Genomic DNA, 22,404 nt, shown 5'->3' with positions numbered 1-22,404 from the left:
CCATCCACCATGCCTGAGATAATGATCAATCTATAATTTGCTACACCTCTGTCTTGAAGTCTCCTTTATATAACATAACTATTTTGTCCTCTTTGAATTAAGCAATTTGGTCAGAGGTAATATCAATTCTTTTGTATATTCTCATAAAATATGAGAATATACTGATATAGTATATTCTCATATTTAGGAGTTCTTGCTCATCTACCTCTCCATTTCTCACATCAAACCTCTTGAAATCTGTCATTACATGAAACATCTTCATAAAGTAATCAGTAATTAATTCAACTATTTCTTCAGCAACTGTCAACTCCCTGCCATCTGCATTCATTAAATTTACCTTACCATAATCACTCTTCCTTTAACTCCCCACATTGCAAAAGAACTATTTGGTTTTATCTTTGCCCTACTTGACTAATTTTTTCTCACAATCTGATTCTGTCTTCCTACTATACTGGTCACTCTTCTTGTATGAGCTTTGTATTGCTCATCACATTTTTTCTTTATATCATTTTATTGTCATTTGTATTTATTTATTTATTTTTTTCACAGCTTCTGCTTAATGATGTGATGGAACTGCTGCATGCCCATGCTGCCTCCTAAAATTGTCTGTCTTCCTTCTGAAACGAAAATTCCACGTGTTTAGCAACCTCCCATGTCAAGAATACCTTGGTTGTGGATAAACTCTGATATTATCATCAGATCCAGTACTTTAAAATTCTAGGGCTCCATCATATGTAGCTTTAGTAATTAACTCCTATTAGCAGCATAAATTCCACTTTCATTCTCTTACAGTATGCAATGAAATAAGTCTACTGATAGGCTCATTCAATTGCATAAGATAAAGAATCCATTTCATTCCTAATATTAGCTGAAGCTAATTTTAAGAATGAGACGATATAATAACTAAAATAACTTAATTATTTCCTGTATTTCACTAAAGTCAAATTGGCATCATCAGGGAACAAATACACAAGTAAAGTATGTGTATACCAGCATTAAATGAGTATGAAAATTAGCATAAAGAAACAAGTCCATATGGTGAAATATACAGGAAATAATAATTAAATTAATTTAGTTATTATATCACTTATGTTTGCATCTCATTTCTAAAATTACTATCAGGAGTTGCAATCTAGTTAACAATGAAGTCTGAATACCAGAAAATAATTCATGTGAAGCAGCTTTATGATTAGGCTACTTGTATATGGAAGCAGATTATTTCATAGCAAACTTCTGTTGTATCCCATACTGCACAACAAACATCCTTTCAGAGGTATGAAATTTACCATGATGGAAGGATCATGGTTACTACTCAGACCAATTTCAATTTTTTTTTTAGGTCTCATCAGTGGGAGCTAGACAGATGGGATTTACTAAAAACTAAATCAGTGACAGAAGTCATATTTCCATATATAAATAAGAAAATGGCATGAAAAAAAAAAAAAAAAAAAAACCAAAGCTGGTCTCTTTCAATAATTCATGCCAACATACAGTCCAAAATGAAGTGCACTGTGAATTATAATATACAGTCATTTGATTCCATATACAAACATTATATTTGTTTGTATTTGCATACGAAGCTACTTAATATGTAAATTTTGTTTACTCATGCTTAGATAAAGGATAAAAAGAAGAATATGATTTCTTGTCAATTAAAATTTACTTTGTAACCAAGCAAAAAAATAACTTGCTACATCTTATCGGTAAGGTGCCATTGACATTATGCTTAATATGGATAACTTTTATAATGTGTCCCCTGAAACTGAGCTCTCAATCAACCAATACACCATATTCTCTACCTCCTTAACTTCTTGGGGCAAAGTTCCACCATGCATCTCAATCCATTTCATCTGGAAAAAGTGCATCCTGGATAACTTTTATAATGTGTCCCCTGAGACTGAGCTCTCAATCAACCAATACATCATATTCTCTACCTCCTTAACTTCTTGGAGCAAAGTTCCACCCCGCATCTCAATCCATCTCGTCTGAAAAAAGTGCATGACTTTTCCACTTGGTAACACTGAATATAGCCATTCATTTGTCCAAACCATCAACTGCTCTTGTACCAACAACACGTCAGTGTTGGCTGACGTTATTCTCCCCAGTAGTATTATTAGCATACAACTGAACACCACCATGATATATAAATTAAATAACAGCAGTCCCAGAACTGAACCTGGTATCAACTTGTTACCTGTCTCTTTTAAGACATCAAATCCCTTTACACAAGTTTGTATTCTATCTCAAACCAGTCTGTTTAACATCATCATCATCACCACAAATGAACATAAAGTTATAGCAAAACATGCAGACTTATATTTAGGGTTACGTGTCCTTCTTTATATGAGCCAAAGCTCAGCTACATATTTAAATTAATGATGCATGATAGCTATTCAACCTTAAAAAGAATCATCGTCATCTCCAGCAGTAGGGCTAGTAGCCTGCTATGGTCTCAAGCATCTCTGGGTTGACTGCTGGATATATTGTATCATATTCTTATTTCACCATATTCATTCATTATAATCTTTATTTTTCATCTGTTCCAGAACATATATATCCTGCTGCTCTTCTCATAAATTTCATTGCAATTGTTCATTCTTGTTTTCTGATGGTCCGCACTTCACTTCTCTAGAATTTAAGCATATAAGATGTTGGTCTTGCCAATATCCTGTATGCCTGAATTCTGTCATGCTTCTGTAGTTCTAAAAATCTGATTGATTGTTCTCAGCACTCTTTCTTCTGTACCTTTTAATTTTATTATTATCATTTTTTTCTTTGCAAGTCAAACTATAACCAAGACAGTCAAAGCAGTTTATCTGCTCAAGAATTGTATTTCCAATGATATTTTTGAAAAAAAAAAAAAAAAATTATATATACATATATATATTAAAAAAAGGGAATATTTATGCAAATAGGATGGATTGATGTGTGTGAGAGGGATGTGTGGTCTCCCATGTTTCCAAACATTTAAGAGAAGTTTAGAAGATGTGAAACTCAAGCTTTGTCTATGTGCTTACATGTTAACAAGGTTTTTATGATCACAAAAAAAGTGCTCTACTACTCTGCTATACAAAAATGTTAGTTTTTTTTTACAGACCATTCAATTTTTTTTTTTTTTTCAAGAAAGTTAGCCCAGATGAAAATGAATGCTGTCTTCTAATAATGTTTCCTCTACCTCAATAATTATAAGCTTTTAAAATTTGCTTCTATACTGATTGTCTATCTTTTAACATGATATATTATTCAGGAGCTTTTTTTACTACAAATTTTTTTAATAATTACAAAAATCAGAGCTGGAAGACTTCAGAGTTTAGTAAATTATATAGTCTATTTAAAGGTAAAGAGTCAATTTAAAAAATGTAAAATATTAAATAGTTTAACACGACAAATGAAAATACTTCATGTTTTACTTTTTCACAACATAAGAATGCTTCCCCCCAATGGTGGAATTAACAGAAAAAAAAAAAAAAAAAGATAAGGAGAAAGAAAGGAAAGAAGATGCACTCATTATTGAATTTCAAGCCCTAAGAAATTTTTAATAGCATGAAAATCTCATATACTGAAATTTGACTAATTTAAAATTTTAAATCAAATTCAATAGGAAAGTGGACAGAAATAAAATACCTGTTTTAGGAAATGAAATGAAGAATATGAGTAATCATTGCTCAAGATAATAATCTTTCACGTATATTATTCTAAAATCAACAATACTGGAATAATGATTTTCATAGCACTTCTCATATATGTTAATCCTATTTCAAGGACTATTTTAATGGAATATAATCTGAATATGCATATGTGAGGAGGGGGAAGAAACATTGATAGAAAAAAAGAGAGAGAGAGACAATCAAACAAACAGATAAATACTGGTAGAAAGAATCAACCATTATTGCTTGCAGAAGCTGGAGCAACAACTTGTGAGCTTGGATGCAAGTAGGATTCAGGTGATATGGTGGAGGTGGTGATGGTGGCATGATTTGAAGGACGAACAATGGAAACTTGTGAGCATCTTCCATAAAGGTCAATTACAGCATATACACCTGAAAATTAGCCAAAAATAACAATAATGCAACAAAATATGCTAATAAAAGGCACTGACTACTTATACTGTGCAGTGTACTATTAATGCCTATGCAAAACCTATATAACTCATAAAAAGTGCAATGCGTATTTTGAAATAAAGGTATTAAAACGAAACAAAAAAATCTCTTTTGCATTATTTGTGGATATGTTCAGATCAATAAAAACAATTTCATGGCAAATAAAACTTTCAGCATTATTATTGTTATATAAAAAAAAAAAAAAATTTATATCTTTCTTCTCTTTACATCGTTTAAATCTTTCTTCAAATCTCTCAAAAATACTGTTACTCTTACTTCCTATATTTCTAATTAAGCTAATAAAGATCATTTTGAGTTAAATATATGTTCAAAATCATTCATCTGACTGAATTCATAGCTAAACTATATGCTACATATTATTATAACATCACCTGTATTTAAGGTCAAAATAATGCTGAAATATTTATAAGAGGGACAAGTGACACCTTGTTGCTACAACAAACAAAATGGAAGGAAAAAAATTAGCTTAGCATACCTCTCTCTTTCTTAGTATTATATTACAGAATTTATTCATTAATAAAAATATAAAATCCATTTGCTTATACTACAAAATATTAAACTACTGCTAGATATACTCAAAAGCACTCTTATGGAATATTAACTTAGATAATTTGCAATGTCACTCATAGATATTTCAGCAGAAGAGCAATTATGATAATGGATACTTGTAAGAAGAATATATATCATTGAGCTTCAAGGATAACCTCAAACTATTTTTAATTTATGAAATCATATTCAATAAACATTAAATGATTTAATGTTAAATGAATTAATCATTAATAATCATCAGTTGTTCAAGTCGGGAATCTTTTAATGCTTTTGCCAACTAAAAAATAGGAAATACTCATTAACCAATAAAACTATCCTAATCAATAAAACATCTGATTTCTGCAGCCAGTATGAGTTTCTATGCACACTATATCTAACCCCAAGTGTTTGTGCACTTTCATATTTCATAAACAAGTAAAATTCCATGAATTACATCCCAAATAAAATTATTTATTAGAAATAAAAATTAATTATATTTATTTTTAAAATGTTGGTGAGAACATAAAATTTAATAGGGGATTGTTACATTTAAACCATAATCATGGTACTACACACATATACACAAGTTAGAGAGATGATGGCTTTGTGTAATGGCTAATATGATGAGATCACAAAACATTTCTAATTTTAAAATGGATCAAGGAGGTCTACTGCTCAAATGGTCCATCTCATCATCCAAGTCTTAGTAATAATCAAAAAACTTAACAAACAAAAAATGACAAGATAAAAACACTTCAAAATTACTACTATAAATTTAAGCAAATAAACACCTGTACTACTCAAGCACAGATGTTTCAGTTACTACCATGGTAGCAATACTTTTTAGATAACCAAAGTACATTGGAAACAATGATTGCAGCCAAATTCTATAACTTAAAAATCTGTATGCTCATGAAACTCTGCAGAGTTAAATGTTATTAAAATTTCATATTAATAACATTTAACTTGGGTTCAATTTTTATTATTATTTCGTGACACCTCCAAGGAGTCCAAAGACTCATCGAGGGAGGACACCTATTCTACAGCTCCATCTCCACCACCACTACCCTGAACCACTACTACCATCATGATCTACATCAACGCCATCTACTGCCCACCACCACCACCACCACCACCACTAATATTTTTTTGTCTGTAAATTGCATGTGTTCTGAAGGGCCAATTTGTCTGTATGTGGGATGAAAAACCCGAGTTTCCAGGAGAAAAAACCCTCCTACCTCCATATGAGATCAGCTAACTCACCTTCAGTTGAAACAATCCATATAAAGATTTATTATTATTATTATTAAGTGACACCTCCAAGGAATCCAAAGACTCATCGAGGAAGGACACCTACTCTACAACTCTATGTCTCCACCACTCAATCCACCAACTACAGCGAATTGCATCATCTACACCAATGCCATCTACTGCCCACCACCACCAATAACACTAGCATTTTCACAAACAATCACAAACATCCATGCCCACAGCAGGATTCGAACCTGCAACCTTTTGGCTGGAGAGCAGATACACTAACCACTCGGCCAACCAGGCCAGCATGACAGGCTGCCGTTCCTCCTGTCACCACAGAATCAAACTTAGGCATTTTCCAATCAAAGGGTACAATGTACTGTTGTTCTTCCAATTGTGCTATGGAGGTGCTTGTGTAATGGCTAATATGGCTAATTTTTAAGTAAAGTTTTTCCCCCACTCAGGAGGAGTTGGATTTGCTTATAGGATAAGCAATTTCAATGATTCTTTGTTTCTGTTTATTTCTGTTTATACTGTTTCTGCTTTTTGATACATGATTTACTAAACTTAATAGATAGTAGTATGTATAATATGCAGTTTCCCCCCCCCCCCCCCCTTCAACCAAAATATAAACAATTCAGTATGACATTGTGCCCAGCAACTCAAAAATGTAGGTCAAGCTTTGATCAGAAGAAAAGAATGCACTTTTTGGTGTCACTTGGGTGAATATTTTTAAAAATTTTCTTCAACTCAAAAAATTCCCCAAGATATGTGACTAAGTAACAAGCAGCTCACTGGATTTAAAAAAAAAAAAATTCTTTGGGTATTTTGAAGTAAACCAAATGAAAAGTAGAGGAACAATGTCTTAAAATGCCTATTAGATTTGCATTAATACAATATTTATACTATATATCTTGGAAGAAAATTTGGCAAAAATGCAGTTTATATCCAGAGATTTTGGAACTGAAAAATTTCACTTGTATACTTCATGTTCAATTGGAGATATAAGGATAGAAAACAGAACACTTGCATATAATTCTATTAATTTTTGTTCTGTCTAATTTGCAACATTTCCAATTTAAAAATGAATGATTACTAAAATACAGTTTATTTTAATTGTAGCTAAAATGAAATTTAGAAATTCTGACTTCAATTAGTTCTAATTTCTGAGGAATCTTAGAAAGTAATCAATCAGCATTAGTCTATCAACAAATGCAAGGAAGAACCAATTTACTATTGTAAATTAACTGAATTCACATTCAAGTCATTCTCAGTGTGGAGTAAAACCAAAACTATCTTATAATAACATGTGATATGATGAACGTCTCAAACAGGTGAACATGTTCTTTGTGAAATAAGTAAGGAAAGGACTACAGACAATCATAAAGAAGATGCATTTCATAATGGCATTCTTCATAGTGACACCATTATTATCCCAACAACTGAACCTAGAGCCTTTTAAAGCACAAGCACTGCAGACAACTTTATTCTTTTGCTTAATGTTGCATGAAAATAATCCAATGGAAATGACTCGGCAAATTTTAATAGTCATCCTAAATACCAAAGTTTATTAAATTGCGTTAATTCAGAGAAGAATTATAACTACTATTAATATTATTGTTTCAAATTTTCTGACCTCGATGGCCAACTGGTTACCACAGCTACCCTCCAACCAACAGACTGCAGGTTCATATTTCATGATGTTTATGGCTGCTGTTATTATTATTATTATCTCAAGACCCCATGGAGTCAAAGACTCATCTAGGAAGTCCTTTTGTCATACACACAGCTCATCATACTGCACCTTAAACACACTCAAATTCTCTGCAGACACCACATTTTCAGGCATGGCATTCCAATTATTCACAACTCTGCATGCAAAAACCAGTTTCTTACTTCCCTGCTCACACCCTCCCCCATATACAGCTTCCAGGGATGACCTCTGGTTCTCCCCTGATCTCCCACTGTTTTCTGTAAACCACATCAACACTGATCCTATAACAACCCCCCCTTACTAAATTGCAGGTCTCTATCATATTACCACCCCCTTCCTCCTATCCATTCGACTCTGTAAATTGCATCTTCTCAACCTTTCCTCATATTCGACATTCCAGAGATCAGAAAATACATTAGTCAGTCGCCTCTGGAGCCTTTCCAACATCTCTCCATCCTTTTGAAAGCCAGGTGACCAAATCTGTGCACAGTAGCCCATGTATGGCCCAATCAAAGCCCTATACAATGGAACAAGAATTTCCTTACTTCTACAAGTCAGTGTCCTCCACATCATTCCCAGAATCCTTTGTGTTATCCTCACAATTTTGGCAATGTGTCCCCTAAATTTTAGATCCTTATCCACTATCACCCCAAGATATCTTATTACCTCTGCCTCCAACAATATATCCCCACCAAGCATAAATTCTACATCTTATCTTTGTTTCCCAAATTTTAAAATCTTACATTTTGCAACAATGAACTTGCATCCCCATTCCCATACCCATTCACTCAATTTATTCAAGTCTTCTTGTAAGGCCTCAACATCTTCTCTACTCTTCATAGTTCGTACCAACATTGAATCATCTGCAAACAACTGAATATCCCCATCCAAATCCTCGTCAATATCATTAACATGCAGGTTAAACAGTAGTGGCCCTAAAACAGACCTCTCAGGCATATCTAGTGATATGCCTCTCAGTAACCATCAGATAGCCAGTCTCTGATCCAATGCACTAATCTAATATCCAACCCCCATCCACTCTAGTTTGACTATCTACTTATCATGCGATAATCTATCAAAAGCCTTTGCAAAATCTAAGTATACTACTCTGACCCTCTCCTTTGCCCAAGGAAGCTGTCAACTTATTGTAATAAGTAAGTAGATTACTAAAACATGCCCTCCCTTTAGCAAATCCATGCTGTCCATCAAAGATAATACCATTGTTGTCAACCCAATTTTGGATTGTACTGCTTCTCCAACAACTTAACCACAACACCTGACACACAGATAGGCCTATAATTTGATGCTTGACTTCTATCATCTCCCTTATGAAGCAGTACAATCTTTCCCCTCCTTCCACTCCTTTGGAACATGACCCATTGCAAGACACCAAAAAAATATGTCAAAGCAGATGTCAACTCCCGGGCAAATTCCTTCAGTATTCTTTGTGATATATTATCAAGTCCCACAGCCTTATTAACATAAAGTTTGCTCAATTCTCCATACACCTCTTGCTCACTTACAGTCTCTCTCTCTCTCTCTTCTCCCCTCCCCCATCATTAACTGCTCTCAATCTCTCCATGATGTCACATTTATAAGAATGAAAGACCTTTATGAACTGCTAATTAGTATCTCCACTATATCATCCACAGCAGTTATAGGGAGATGAAATTCATAGCCCAGTGTAAGACCACTGCTTTCAATGACACACGTTCAATGGAGCATTCATGACCCTTTTGGACTATTCCATTTATTCATCACTCCAAGCAAAAAATCTAGGCCTCATGCCCTTTCTAATTAGACTTTTACATAATTACCAGCAAATGACCCACTGTTCTATGCCCTCTTCTCATATATTGAAAAATTTATTCTGCATCTATCCTATAAAACTGCTTTATTAATTCAATGGTTTCATTCAATCTAGCATTTGTAACCCACAAAATCTACAAACCTGAAGTCTATTCTCATAGGGAGCATTCTACAAACTTGTCACCATCTTGGTCACTCAAATTCCATATCTTCTCAACTTTCCTCATTCCTAGAATAGGAATGTGGCCATATCAAGGCTTATAAAGAGGGATAATAACCTCTTATCTCTGTTTGTTACTTGTTCTTTAACAACAAAGTGTCTTTTGGTACACTTTTGCAACATATCATCAGAACTTAAATTTGCTGTCCACCATCACTCTTAAATCTCTAGCCTTATCTATTTTGGGCAGTCCAGTTCTGTCAATGCGGTATACAGTCTGTAATCTTTTCAACCTGAAGTATAACCTCACACTTTAATACATCATCTTTATTAAATATCACCCTGCCCAGTTGCATCAACAAAAAACAACTGAAGATTTCCCCTCACATTATTTCAATATCATCAATGTGCAAATTAAACAGAACCAGCCCAGGTACAGAATCCTACAGCATTTCACTGGTCACTCTCCTGTTCCTGCAAATTCTACTCTTCCTATTACACTACTCATTGATGTCTAGCTGCCAGCCACCCTTTTAATTATCCATGTCACTAGATTCATATACATGTACCTTTTCTCCAATTTATGTAATGGAGTTCCACACATTATCATATGGCTTTTCAACCATCATTCCTTTATCTAAATCATCACTTTATTATGGAAAGCATGTAGATTACTGTGACAAGACCCACCTTTTACAAAGCTGTTACTGCTTTGTAACACCCCCATAGAGTATCATATTCACTGATTTCTGAATTCTACTGTTGAGCAATTTCTCTAATATCTTAATGACCACTTCTGAGATATTGATTTATCTATAATTTCTACTTGTTTTGGAACCTCTTTTATGCATTGAAATTATATTGCCCTTTGTCCACTACTTTTATACTTACCACAGCTGAAACTTACAGCCTGGTAAGAGGCAATTCCCTTGCACATTCTAATAATAAAGAGCCATTTTCCCCATTGAATCCTATGACTGTATTTGCAGTAAGCATTAGAGGTGCTTAGGATATCTGCAATATTAGAGAAGGCAGCTGATATAGAGAAAAAAAAGGAAAAGGGAGTATTTATCAGTGATCTGGGCAAGATGTACTAGAGAATCAAATATACAAATATTATTCAAGAAAGAGTGAAAGTTTGAAAATTAAAACCAAACCTTGGAGATTCAGTAGCAGAGCCTAAAGTAAACATGTATTATGGAAAGCATGTAGATTACTGTGACAAGACCCACCTTTTACAAAGCTGTTACTGCTTTGTAACACCCCCATAGAGTATCATATTCACTGATTTCTGAATTCTACTGTTGAGCAATTTCTCTAATATCTTAATGACCACTTCTGAGATATTGATTTGTCTATAATTTCTACTTGTTTTGGAACCTCTTTTATGCATTGAAATTATATTGCCCTTTGTCCACTACTTTTATACTTACCACAGCTGAAACTTACAGCCTGGTAAGAGGCAATTCCCTTGCACATTCTAATAATAAAGAGCCATTTTCCCCATTGAATCCTATGACTGTATTTGCAGTAAGCATTAGAGGTGCTTAGGATATCTGCAATATTAGAGAAGGCAGCTGATATAGAGAAAAAAAAGGAAAAGGGAGTATTTATCAGTGATCTGGGCAAGATGTACTAGAGAATCAAATATACAAATATTATTCAAGAAAGAGTGAAAGTTTGAAAATTAAAACCAAACCTTGGAGATTCAGTAGCAGAGCCTAAAGTAAACATTGATTCATTCAAGAAGAGAAGCAGGTAGTGAAATTGTCTGAAAGAAGAGAAAAATCAGAACTCTCTGGAGGATGATGACTCAGGAAGTTAAATAGGCAATCATGGAAAAAAGTTCCTAGCAACTAAATCAGCACAGATGACAATAGAAGAAAGTGAAGCAATGTGCAAACTAACAAAACAAATGCCTTGGGAAGATTTTAGTAAGAATATAGAAGATAAATATCAGGAAGGTGGCAAAATATTCTGGAAGCTATGGAAATAGCTTAGAAATGGAGGAAAGAGTAAGGTAAAAGGAATCAAAAATGACAAAAAGACACGGAAAGTGAAGATAAAGATATCCTAGATTGTCTGAAGTAATTATTTTGAAAGAGTGCTACATGAAAGAGTCAGTGATAGAAGTCATTGAAAATTAAATTAAAAGATGCCAATAAATTATATTCTTGTTTAATTCTTTATTGAAGCGTAAGCATGTGAAATTTCTTCATGAGTAGGACATTTATATAAAGATGTTAATTACTTCACATTAATTGCCTTAGTATCCTATAATGCAAAGCACACATCATTTCAGGTGTGAATAATGCTATACTTAATTGAAAGGGAAACTACCCAAACAGTCTCGAACTTTAGTAAAGGATCACCTCCATAAACTAGGTAATTCCTTGGATCACTAACCTTAATGAGTGACATAAAGGTCATTTTAACTCATTAACACTTGATCACTCAAAGATACTCAACAGTGGTTCCACTCAGTGACAGGCAAACCCAATCACTGAGCAGAACCACTCATCTCCCAGGGAAAAGCATCCACCAAAGGTTACCAATAAAGGCCACATCAGTAGGAGCAAAGGTTACCAATAAAGGCCACATCAGTAGGAGCTATACCATAGGCAGACATCTAATGGAATGCAGTGAGCAAGACCACATGAGTAAATTTCTCCACATCCATGGATAAACCACATCAATTGAAGCCAGACCCAGAAGCATTGGTCGAAGTAATGCAGACCCTTCTGCATTACTGCAACCTTTATATACCAGAAGGTATATAAAAGTTGAAGTAATGCAGAAGTCATATATTTCCCATATACAAGTTGTGAAAAGGTGTCAAGAAATTTTATTATGTTTAATCTTTTATCTAAGTATAAGTGAACAAAGCTCATGCACAAAGTATCTTCATGATTAGGCTGCTTGTATAAAGAGGCTAATGACTTCACATTAACCAAGTGAAAAAAAAAGGTCATAGAAAATATTCAAGAGAAATGCAGTCAGGAGTATTTATTAATACATGAAATGAAACATCAAAAACCTGAAACATTGAAAGGCAGATGAAATATATGATACTTGATGAGAAATGCTCAAATTTGGAAATATAAAAGCTTTCAATGGCTGCAATGCATAATTCAGAAAGCGTAGTCAAAAATTCAAATTCCAGATGCCCAAAGTAGTAATGTCATATAAATCTATAAAAAAAGGAAATAAATTGAATGAGAGAATTACAGTGGAATTTCTCTACTGAGTGTTTCTGGTAAGATTTAAGTAAGCATACATGAAAAGAGGTTGTGGAACAGAAACTTGGAGAAAAAACAAGCTGGGTTCAGGCCAAATAGAGGTTGTCAGGATCTGATTTTCACTTTAGGACAAATAGTAAAAAAATCATACTACAATTCTATGGTGTAAGTGAATATCTGATTGCATTGAGCAATACATGGTCTATATTTGAGTTGTGAGTAGTTAGAACTGAAGGAAGTAGGTACAGGTAGATGGTTTGATGCTAAATTAGGTGTAAGACAAAGGTGCATATTATCTCCACTCTTATTCATCATCTATATGGATCCCATTATGAAGGAGAGAGACATTAAACCTCAGATCAAAATTGAAGATGTTAATCTCAGCTCTATACTTTATGCAGATGATATCAGTGGCATTATATAAATCCAATACAAATTTGAAAGATTCCCTAAAAATTTTATTTAATTCCCTAAATTAAATAAAACTGCTTTAATAAATTTGTTATGAAAATCAACAATTAAAAGACAAAGTCTAAGCAGGAACATTGAAAACATCAACTGCACCTGAATGGACAATCTAGAAAATAAGTGAAACATTTCAGCTATCTAGGTATAATATTTAGTGAAGATGACAAATTAAATAAGGAACTAGACAACAGATTTATTTCTCGTAGACATTCTACGAGAAATAAATAAGGAACTGGACAACAGAATTAGCAAAGCTGGTATAGTAGGACACATCAGTTGAATAGAATAAGAGAGAAATTAGTCAAAACACTAAACTAGCTATATAGAAGACAGTTTTGTATACTGGACAGTGTTGACACCAATTCTGACTTATGATCATAGAAGTTTTTAGGAATAAAACAGTTAATCAAAGACTAGAGGCTATAGATATGTGGATTCTCAGAAAGGGAGCGGAGAGATTGTAATAATGGCAGAATCACATAAAAAATGAAGACATTAGAAAAATAACTTGATATTATTAGCATTCGGACATGTGGAGAGAGCTGATCAAACATGGTGTAGTTTTGCAAACAGAACAATAGACAAATGATCAAGATTTAGTGAACTGATGCAGTTAAAAGTGTATTAGAAGAATAAAATAAAAAATACAACAATACTAGAGTCCTAAAAAATAACAAACTAATTTTAAGGAAAATGAGAATAGAAATTTAATAATAATGTAAATTTATATAGTACTATCTCATTATCCTGTATGTCCCCTTAAGAGTACATAATCAGCAGATGATAAATTCCATCCTAAATTATGAAAATGTTGTCTACATGCTGGAGACAAATTGTTGGTATTTTGTGGTAATCTTCTAAAGCCTATCTATCAAAGGATTCCATAAATAAGTTTGCCAGTTGTGGGGAAAATGAAAGCCCATTACTAACTCGTTCTTCTATTCATAATATTTATTGTGAAATTGAAAAAAAATAAAATAAAGTAAAATATGCTTTTAGGCAGTTTCAAGTGATGGTATAAGGTTAGAGAAGATTCTTTTAATAAAAGTTATATGGTCATCTCTGCAAACAATTGTGAATAAACTAATAATATCAAGGCTAGAAAAAAAAATTCAGCTTGGTACAGTATCAAATCCTTTGTCTTCTCAATGAAATGTAAGGAATTTGTAACACATGGCTCCATTCTTGTCAGTATGTCAGAGTTCATAATATGGATATATATACAGACAGATTAGAAGTGGGCAAGTATCATCCAGAATGGGATATAATGTAATCAGCCTTTGTGAACTTTGGATGTAAGCCAATCTGACAACTTCCTTGAGCCAGATGCAGAGACTTTTCACAAGATCATTGGTTTTGTTGTGGGTAGGCCACATAGGGTTGTTATTCAACAATCAATACAAGTCATAGTCACTAAGCAGAGCTTTGATTTTTTTTTTTTTTTCTAAATGCATGTCAGAAAGAATATTTTGTTCAAATTGTGTAAGAGGAGGTTAAAGTGTAAAGATAAGTAAATGACCCATGTGAGGAGAAGTTAATGACTATCTTACCTTGGGATAAGCATCTATTATGGTAGCTTTCTTTCCCAAACAACCTGTCAAAATCTGCTTCTTCAGGACTGTCATATTAGTTTCCAAGAGAGAGAGAGAGAGAGCATGTTTTACTAGTAAATGTATCTCACAATGTCTTATAGATTTTAATCCTTTACCCAAACATAAGCAAACAAAGCTTGCATGCAAGGTATCTTCACCACTTGTCTATTTGTATGTCTCAGTATCCAATAATGCAAAGGCATTATGAGAAGGGCAACTATCATTAGCAGAGACCCAATTTAAATCAATGTATAAATCATATATTTTCTATATACAAGTAGTAAAGTGGTGTATCACAATAGTATTAATTATTCTGGATAAGAGATACTTGTAAGAAAGTTTTACAATTGTGTTACAAAGTATATTATACTTGATAAGAAATTGTATTCTCATTTTAATCCTTTACCTAAGTGTAGCTAAGAGATCTGCTGTAGAATGAGAGTGGTGGAATCCATACTGGCTCTCCTAATTAATTAATTAGATTGGTAATTAAATAGTGAAACTTCAGGTAGTAAAAGAGTTAACTGTTGATTAACCATTAGAGAAATATTTAAAAGTTGAGCATAAGGGAATAAATAGTTCCATGGCTGATTGTCACCCTCCTTTTTTTAGGGATGGGTCAAATGTAGGCTTGTTTCCATGCTGTTGAATTGATGCTAGATGAGTATGATGGCTTGTATAGGCAATATAAAGGATGGCTGTTACTTATAGTGTGGCAAATTTGTTCTCTACTCATGAAATAAACATATTATTTCTACTTCATTCAATTTTAAAAATAAAATTTATTATCTAGTATACAAAGCATTACTTCCTTAAATAAAATGACTAGCTGAATACCTGATGGTATTCCTGAACATGCAGCACCTTGATCTTCTCCATTTACATAATAATGAAGTGTTCCATCAGGATGTCTCATCATTCCAATTCTAGTACCAACAGGTAAGTGATCAAGATCACATTTATATCCATTAAAAATTGTTGTCCCATCCTGCATTACAGATGAACCACTAAAAGAGAAGTTTGTAATTTTTTAAAAATCAAAAGCAGTAAATTAAACCATATTCTATCAGACTTAACTCAAGCTTTTATTATTATTTATTTAAAATAATTATTCTGTAAATGTATAAATATATTAACATCAAACTTTTTTTAATTAAATGATTATCCAGTTAAGCTAATTTAAGAAAAATTTGTTGTAAGACAGAACTTCTCCCAAATAATAGCAGATTGTAAAAAAATTTTGTAACGAATTAGAAAGGTTCTAGTTAGTCTTTTAAAAAAAAACTGTAGAAATTGCATAAAATTTTTAAAACAAATCAGGTAAGTTCTATGTTTTTTAACTGTAATTTTTTTTTAATAAATTGGAGATGTTCTAAGTTTTCTAAAAAAAACAAAATTCACAGCATTCATTTCAAACAGTGGGTTTCATATACTGTGGAGAATAACAGGAGTCAATAGTGAATGTAATAAAGTAGTATTAGTGCAGGTATTAAAAAAAAAAAAAAAACATGAAATGCAAGGAAAAAGGCTGAGAGACAGGATGGGAAATATGGGGTTGAGGGAAGTAATCATGAAAGTGGGAGTGAAGACTTTCCTACAGTGAAAGAGGATCATTATTTATTTTGTTTTTGTTTGTTTTCATAGTATTTTTTTTTCATGATAAAAAATGAGAAAAGTGAAAACATTTGCCAATGTAGCTTGCTACCACTCATTTTTTTGTGTCCTAATTGGCATCTTCTATGAGCATGGTGAGGAGATCCTGAGTGCTCCACTGTTAGTCTCATGTTGATAGTCTCCCAGATTTTTTGTAGAGGCAGTTGATTTATTCAAGTTAGGAGAATGTTGTTGAGTTGTGGCAAATTCTAAAAACAGTCTCTTATAAATATTATTTCTGGAAAATTTTCCATGTTGATATTAATATTTATGGCTATTTTGCGTATTTTCTTAAGGAGTACCCCTTGTATAATGTCATTGGCTTTTTTTTACTCAATTTATTTAAGGCATTAATAAATTTTAAAGACATAGGTAAACGAAAAATATTGAAGGCATAATTTTAGACATACCTTTGTAGCATGCTCAAGGTTATCTTCTTTTGGAGCAACATCACATGTATAATGATAAAGAATTTATAATTGAACTACAAAAATATGACTGAAAGGAACGAAGGGGGTGGGGGGAAGAAAATGTGAAAAAAAAAAAGATGTGAATTAAAAGCCGAATTTCCAAGAATGCACTATAAATTTTTTGGGGAAAAGGAGAAAGAATATAATGAATAAAGATTAGGAGTGGAAGTTATGGGGGTGGGAGCCGTTTCGATTGAATGCCGTCTTCAGAGTTTGTGAGCAAAGTGGAGGCTACAAGGTAGGTTCCAAAAGTTTCCAGCCTGACATACAAAATTCGCCCCAATTTTGAAATGCCATGCGTGACAGATAGCACCATCTACGGAGAGGTTAGTGTACCAGTTTCAACTCTCTAACTACATCATTCAGTTGGAAGCATTTGTTTGATTAACATGGCATGCTAAGTGGCTATACTGTTAAAAATTGAGTACAGTGCTGTGAAGAATTGAGTACTGTGCTATAGGGAAGCGTCTCCTTCATATTCCACCATGAAAGAATGGGTTAAACATTTCACCTAGGAAGAGGGGAGAGCACCAAATATGATACTTGTGATGATCGACCTGTGGACATCATAACTGAGAAAAATGTCTCTCTTGTTGAGGAGGAACGGCTCAATGACAGACGGCTGAAGCTCAAAGAAATCTAAAGCAGGGCTGGTGCTTTCTATAACAACAGTCTTTCACATCATTTATGAGAAACTTCACATGGCGAAGGCCAGTGCAAGGTGGGTGCCCCGACTTCTCTCTTCAATTCAGAAGGAGCATCATGTGACCTGTTACCCGCAAGTTTTTAGGGCTTTGCCAAGGGAATCAGAGAGAAGTGCCGGAATCCATTATCACTGGGATGAAACGCCATCATCATCATCAAATTCCTGACATTTACTCTCAAGGGGTGTACAGGATATGATAGTACTACATGAAAAATTTACATCATTACTAACTTCCTATCTACAATTTTCCTCCAAATCAATCTGTTACCTGTCAAGCTTCAACATTGTCAGATCTTATATTTCTATATTCTAAGGCACTTTTTACCATATCAATCCACCCATATCTTGGTCTTCCTCTGGGTCTTTTTCCTGCCAACCTGGCAGAGAACACTACTTTTGCTAATCTTCCCTCTCCCATTCTGTTTAAGTGGCCATACCACCTGAGATTAGCTCTACTAACATAATGACAAGTTCTTTCCTAATATCCTCGTTTTTAATATGATATTGCCATTAATGCCATCTATTCACGCCCCTAATCTTTCTCAGGACTCTCATATCTGCGTTCTCTGGTATTTGGTCAAGTGTTTTACTTCTAACCCAGCTCTCAGATCCATAAGTTAAAACAGGTTTGAACACTGTCTTGTACACAGCTAATTTAGTGTTCTGACTAATTTCTCTCTTATTCCATATAAATTTATTCAGTTGACTTCCTACCATAACAGCTTTGTTGATCCTGTTGTCTATTTAATTTACCATCTTCACTAAAAATCGTGCCTAAGTGTCTGAAAAGTTTTACTTGTTCTATAGGTTCTCCATTCACAATGCAGTTGATATTTTCAATGCTTCTGCCTATTTTCATTGTCTTTGTCTTGTTATTGCTGACCTTCATACCATATCTATTACAACAGTTATTCAATTTAGTCGGGTAATCTTGCAGACTTGTAGCAGATTTATTGAAAAGTATAACATCATCCCATAAAGCAATGAGTTGACATTAGCATCTCCAATTTTAATATCAGATTTAATACCACTTTCCTTCATAATGTGATCCAAATAGATAATAAATAACAGAGGGGATAATGTACATCCTTGTCTGTCACCAGATTTAACATTAAACCATCTTCCTGTACTTCCTTCAATTCTAACTGCTGACTTACAACTTAAATAAAGACCAAGTACTGCTTGATATAATGCCCCACTGACACCATACAACTGCAGCATTTTGACTAGCTTCTCTCTTGGCACCTTGTCATATGCTTTTACCAGATCTACAAAACTTAAATACATATCTTTATTATATTCCAATGATTTCTCAATTATTTGTCATAAAGTGAAAATCTGATCCTGACAGCCTCTATTTGGCCTGAATCCAACTTGTTCTTCACCAAGCTTCTCTTCCACAATCCTTCTCAACCATTTCTCAAGTATACTGGCATAAATCTTACCAGGAACAATCAGTAGAGAAAAATAGCTCTGTAATTCTCACATTCAGTTTTATTTCCCTTTTTATATATGGGTACTATGAGAGCTCTACTCCAATCATCTGAAATTCGTCCCTCTGAACTATGAAGTGCAGTCAGCCACTGTAAGACTTTTATATCCCCATACTTGAGCATTTCTGGTCGAATATCATCTACTCCAGCTACCTTTCCACATTTCATACTTTTGATGGCTTTTTCTACTTCAAGTATGGATATGTATTCTTGATTGCATGCTAGGTCAGTGTTTTTTTTATCAGAGTGCGGTCATTACTGCTAGTTTCATTTAAAAGATTTTCAAAGTAATTACTCCATACATCAAGGATATCTTTTTCTCCAGTTTTCATATTACCTTTATCATCTCTAATTCATTTTACAGCACTCTTTCCTCCATTTCTGAGCTTCTTCAACAACCTCCAGAATATCTTGCCACCTTCTTGATATTTATTTTCTATATTCTTGCCAAAGTCTTTCCATGGCTTTTGTTTTACACAGTGTTTAGCTTTCTTACATTTGTCTCTGTATTCTTTAAGAGCACAAGCTCAGATAGAAAAAGATAGAAAAATCAGAAGGAGTTCTGATTTTTCTATCCTTGCAGACAACCTCACCACATGCCTCTCTAGCTGAATCAATCAATGTTTCCTTCAGAGCTTGCCACTGACTACCCAAGGTTTGATTCTTGTTCTCAAACTCTTTCATTTTTTCTTCAATAATGTTTGTATATTTCAGTCTACAGTTCACATCTGAGAGTTGCTCAACTTTTATTTGCTTTAAAACTTTCTTACATTTTCTTCTTTTCAATCTGAAATTCAGTTTTATCCTGCCCAAGACTAAATGGTGATCACTTCCAATTTCAAATCCTCTGTACATGCTAGTGTCCTGCACCAGAGAGAAAACATCACTATCAACAATAACATAGTCAATGAGACTTTTCTTATTCCTTGCATCTTCTCTCCATGTGAATTTGTGCACATTTTTGTTGGAACATGGTGTTAGTATAATAACTAGTCCATGTTCTGAGCAGAAATCCAACAAGTATTTGCTATTATTATTAGCTTTGCTCTTTTCTTCAAATTTTCCCAAAATATTTTTGTATGTCTGACAATCAATTCCTACTCTGCTATTTAGATCCCCAACAAGGAACATCTTTTCATTGTGTCAGTTGCTTTCTCTAAAGAATCAAAAATTTCCTCCAATTCTACCTTAGCAGAACCTTCTGTGGGACCATAGGCACAAATAAGTCTCATTGTCCAGTTCCCCATTCTGATATTTGCCCACATCACTCTACTTGAAATTGCCTGCCATTCAAAAAGATTAGCCTCATATTTAGTGTTGAATACTATCGCTACTCCTTCTTTTCCATGTTTGTCATTGCCTGAATATAACATTTTGTATTTATTGCTCAGAAATATCTCATCAGTTTTTGCCGTTTTTGTTTCAGTCACTCCCTATTATGTCGATGTCGTACTTATCCAATTCCTCAGCTAGCTCCATTTCTTTGCCATTCATGCTTCTTATGTTGATAGTACCGATCTTGAACTCTGGTGATGTTAAGTTGGGGCGTGTTTTAGGGTTTGTTCCAGTAGCTGACTTTTCACTGTTTGCCCTGGTTCCATGGCAAAAACAACGGGGACCTTGTTTAACTGGGTGATGCCCCAGCCGGCATGAAATTCTGTCATGTTGTACCATCATTTAATATTTTGGTTTAACCAATAAGGATAGAATTTGATCAGCTGCCAGACCATCCTCATGCATTCAGTATGCAGGTAGATACCTAACAGGGTGCACCACGAGAAGGTGAGGATTGGACATTAGGTCAGAAACCCTGGTCGGTTCTCCGCATTCCTTTAAAGGCTATGTGGAGGTCTCCTCTCAATTATACAGCTCTGGCCCTTAAGCACCCCATGGATGAAACCATGGTCCTTTATTATGATCCTCTTTTCAAAAGGGAATCCATGGCATGGCACAAACCAGACGAAACACTGCTGAGAAAAGCCAAGGTCACTCAGTCCACCAAGAAGATCATAGCAACAATCTTTTGGGATTGTAGGGGAATTCACTTGATTGACTTCAAGGAAAGGAATACCATCATGAGTGCAGAATATTATGCTTCACTCCTGCACAAACTGCATGGTGCCATAAAAGAGAAAAGATGAGGAATGCTGAGTCATGGCATTCGACTGCTTCATGACAATGCTCCAGTCCATACGGCTGTGAAGACTGCAATGGACTGTGACTTCTAAGAGATTGAACACCCACACTACAGCCCAGATCTAGCATCCAGTGACTATTACCTCTTCTCAAAGCTGAAGAAAGGTCTTCAAGGAAGAAAAATTTACAAAAGTACAGCCTATTTTTCCAAGGGCATAGAAATGTTAATTCAAATATGTCAAAAGTGTGTTGAAGTAAAGGGAGATAATGTTGAAAAGTGATACAATTGTTTTCTTTCTATCACCTCTAAAAGTTAGTTAGGCCAGAAACTTATGGAATGTCGGTTTAGTGTTTTTTTTCCCACCAATGGAAAGCAACACAGATCAACTTAAGACAAAAAAATGCTAAGCCAGCATGACACAGCCTTTACTTTGCCCACAAGCTCCGAAGATGACACTCAGTTGAAATGGCTCACACCCTGTAACTCCCACCCCTTCATTCATTATATCTTACTCCTTTTCCCAAAAAAATTTTACAGTCCATCTTAGGAAATTTGGCTTTCAATTCACATATCTATGTTTTTCCTCATTTTTAGCTCCCACATATTTCTATCTCTACATTTTCCACCCTACCCCCCATTCCTTTCAGTCATATTTTGCAGTTCAGTTATATAAATTTTTTATCGTTATACACCTGATGCTGCTACAAAAGAAGATAACCTTGAGCATCCTACAAAGGTATGTAAAAAATTATCCTTCCATATTTTTCGTTTATCTATGTCATTAATGTCTTAAATAAATTGAGTAAAAAAAGCCAATGATGTTATACAAGGGGTACTCCTTAAGAAAATAAGCAAAATAGTCATAAATATTAATAACAGTCTCCTATTTTTATATTTACATCTCTATAATAGAGTAGTTTTCCCGCTGGATCTGATGGGCTGTGTCATTATAGTATGGTCTGCAACTCCAGAGTGGCTGTAGTGTAGACAGTGGATCTAGTGGAATATAGGCAGTTCTAGTTAAACTAAAATATTTCAATCTAAAGAGCAAAGAGAGATT

At 34.1% G+C, this 22,404-nt stretch overlaps 1 protein-coding gene and 1 pseudogene across 3 annotated transcripts in view; both read right to left on the bottom strand.

Annotated features, from left to right (window-relative positions):
- Positions 1 to 328, bottom strand: part of LOC150104078 (small ribosomal subunit protein uS5 pseudogene) — a 39,329-nt pseudogene extending 39,001 nt beyond the window's left edge.
- The window catches only part of Neurl4 (neuralized E3 ubiquitin protein ligase 4), a 646,806-nt gene that overhangs the window by 322,968 nt on the left and 301,434 nt on the right, over positions 1 to 22,404 (bottom strand). For 2 of the 3 annotated variants that reach the window (XM_090397278.1, XM_090397281.1), the window contains 2 exons: positions 15,723 to 15,892; positions 3,885 to 4,040 (listed from right to left, as the gene is read on the bottom strand). In XM_090397278.1, the coding sequence (XP_090253404.1) occupies positions 3,885 to 4,040; positions 15,723 to 15,892 (326 nt within the window). The remainder of the gene's footprint in view (positions 1 to 3,884; positions 4,041 to 15,722; positions 15,893 to 22,404) is intronic. The other variant, XM_090397280.1, reaches the window with a different exon arrangement.

This window comes from Typopeltis vanoorti, chromosome 8 (assembly GCF_054136105.1).
Source record: "Typopeltis vanoorti isolate ZY-2024b chromosome 8, IOZ_Tvanoo_1.0, whole genome shotgun sequence".
In the NCBI taxonomy this organism is placed as follows: Eukaryota; Metazoa; Arthropoda; class Arachnida; order Uropygi; family Thelyphonidae; genus Typopeltis; species Typopeltis vanoorti.
The sequence above is the reverse complement of the archived record's forward strand: the minus strand, read 5'-3'. Positions and strand labels throughout refer to the sequence as shown.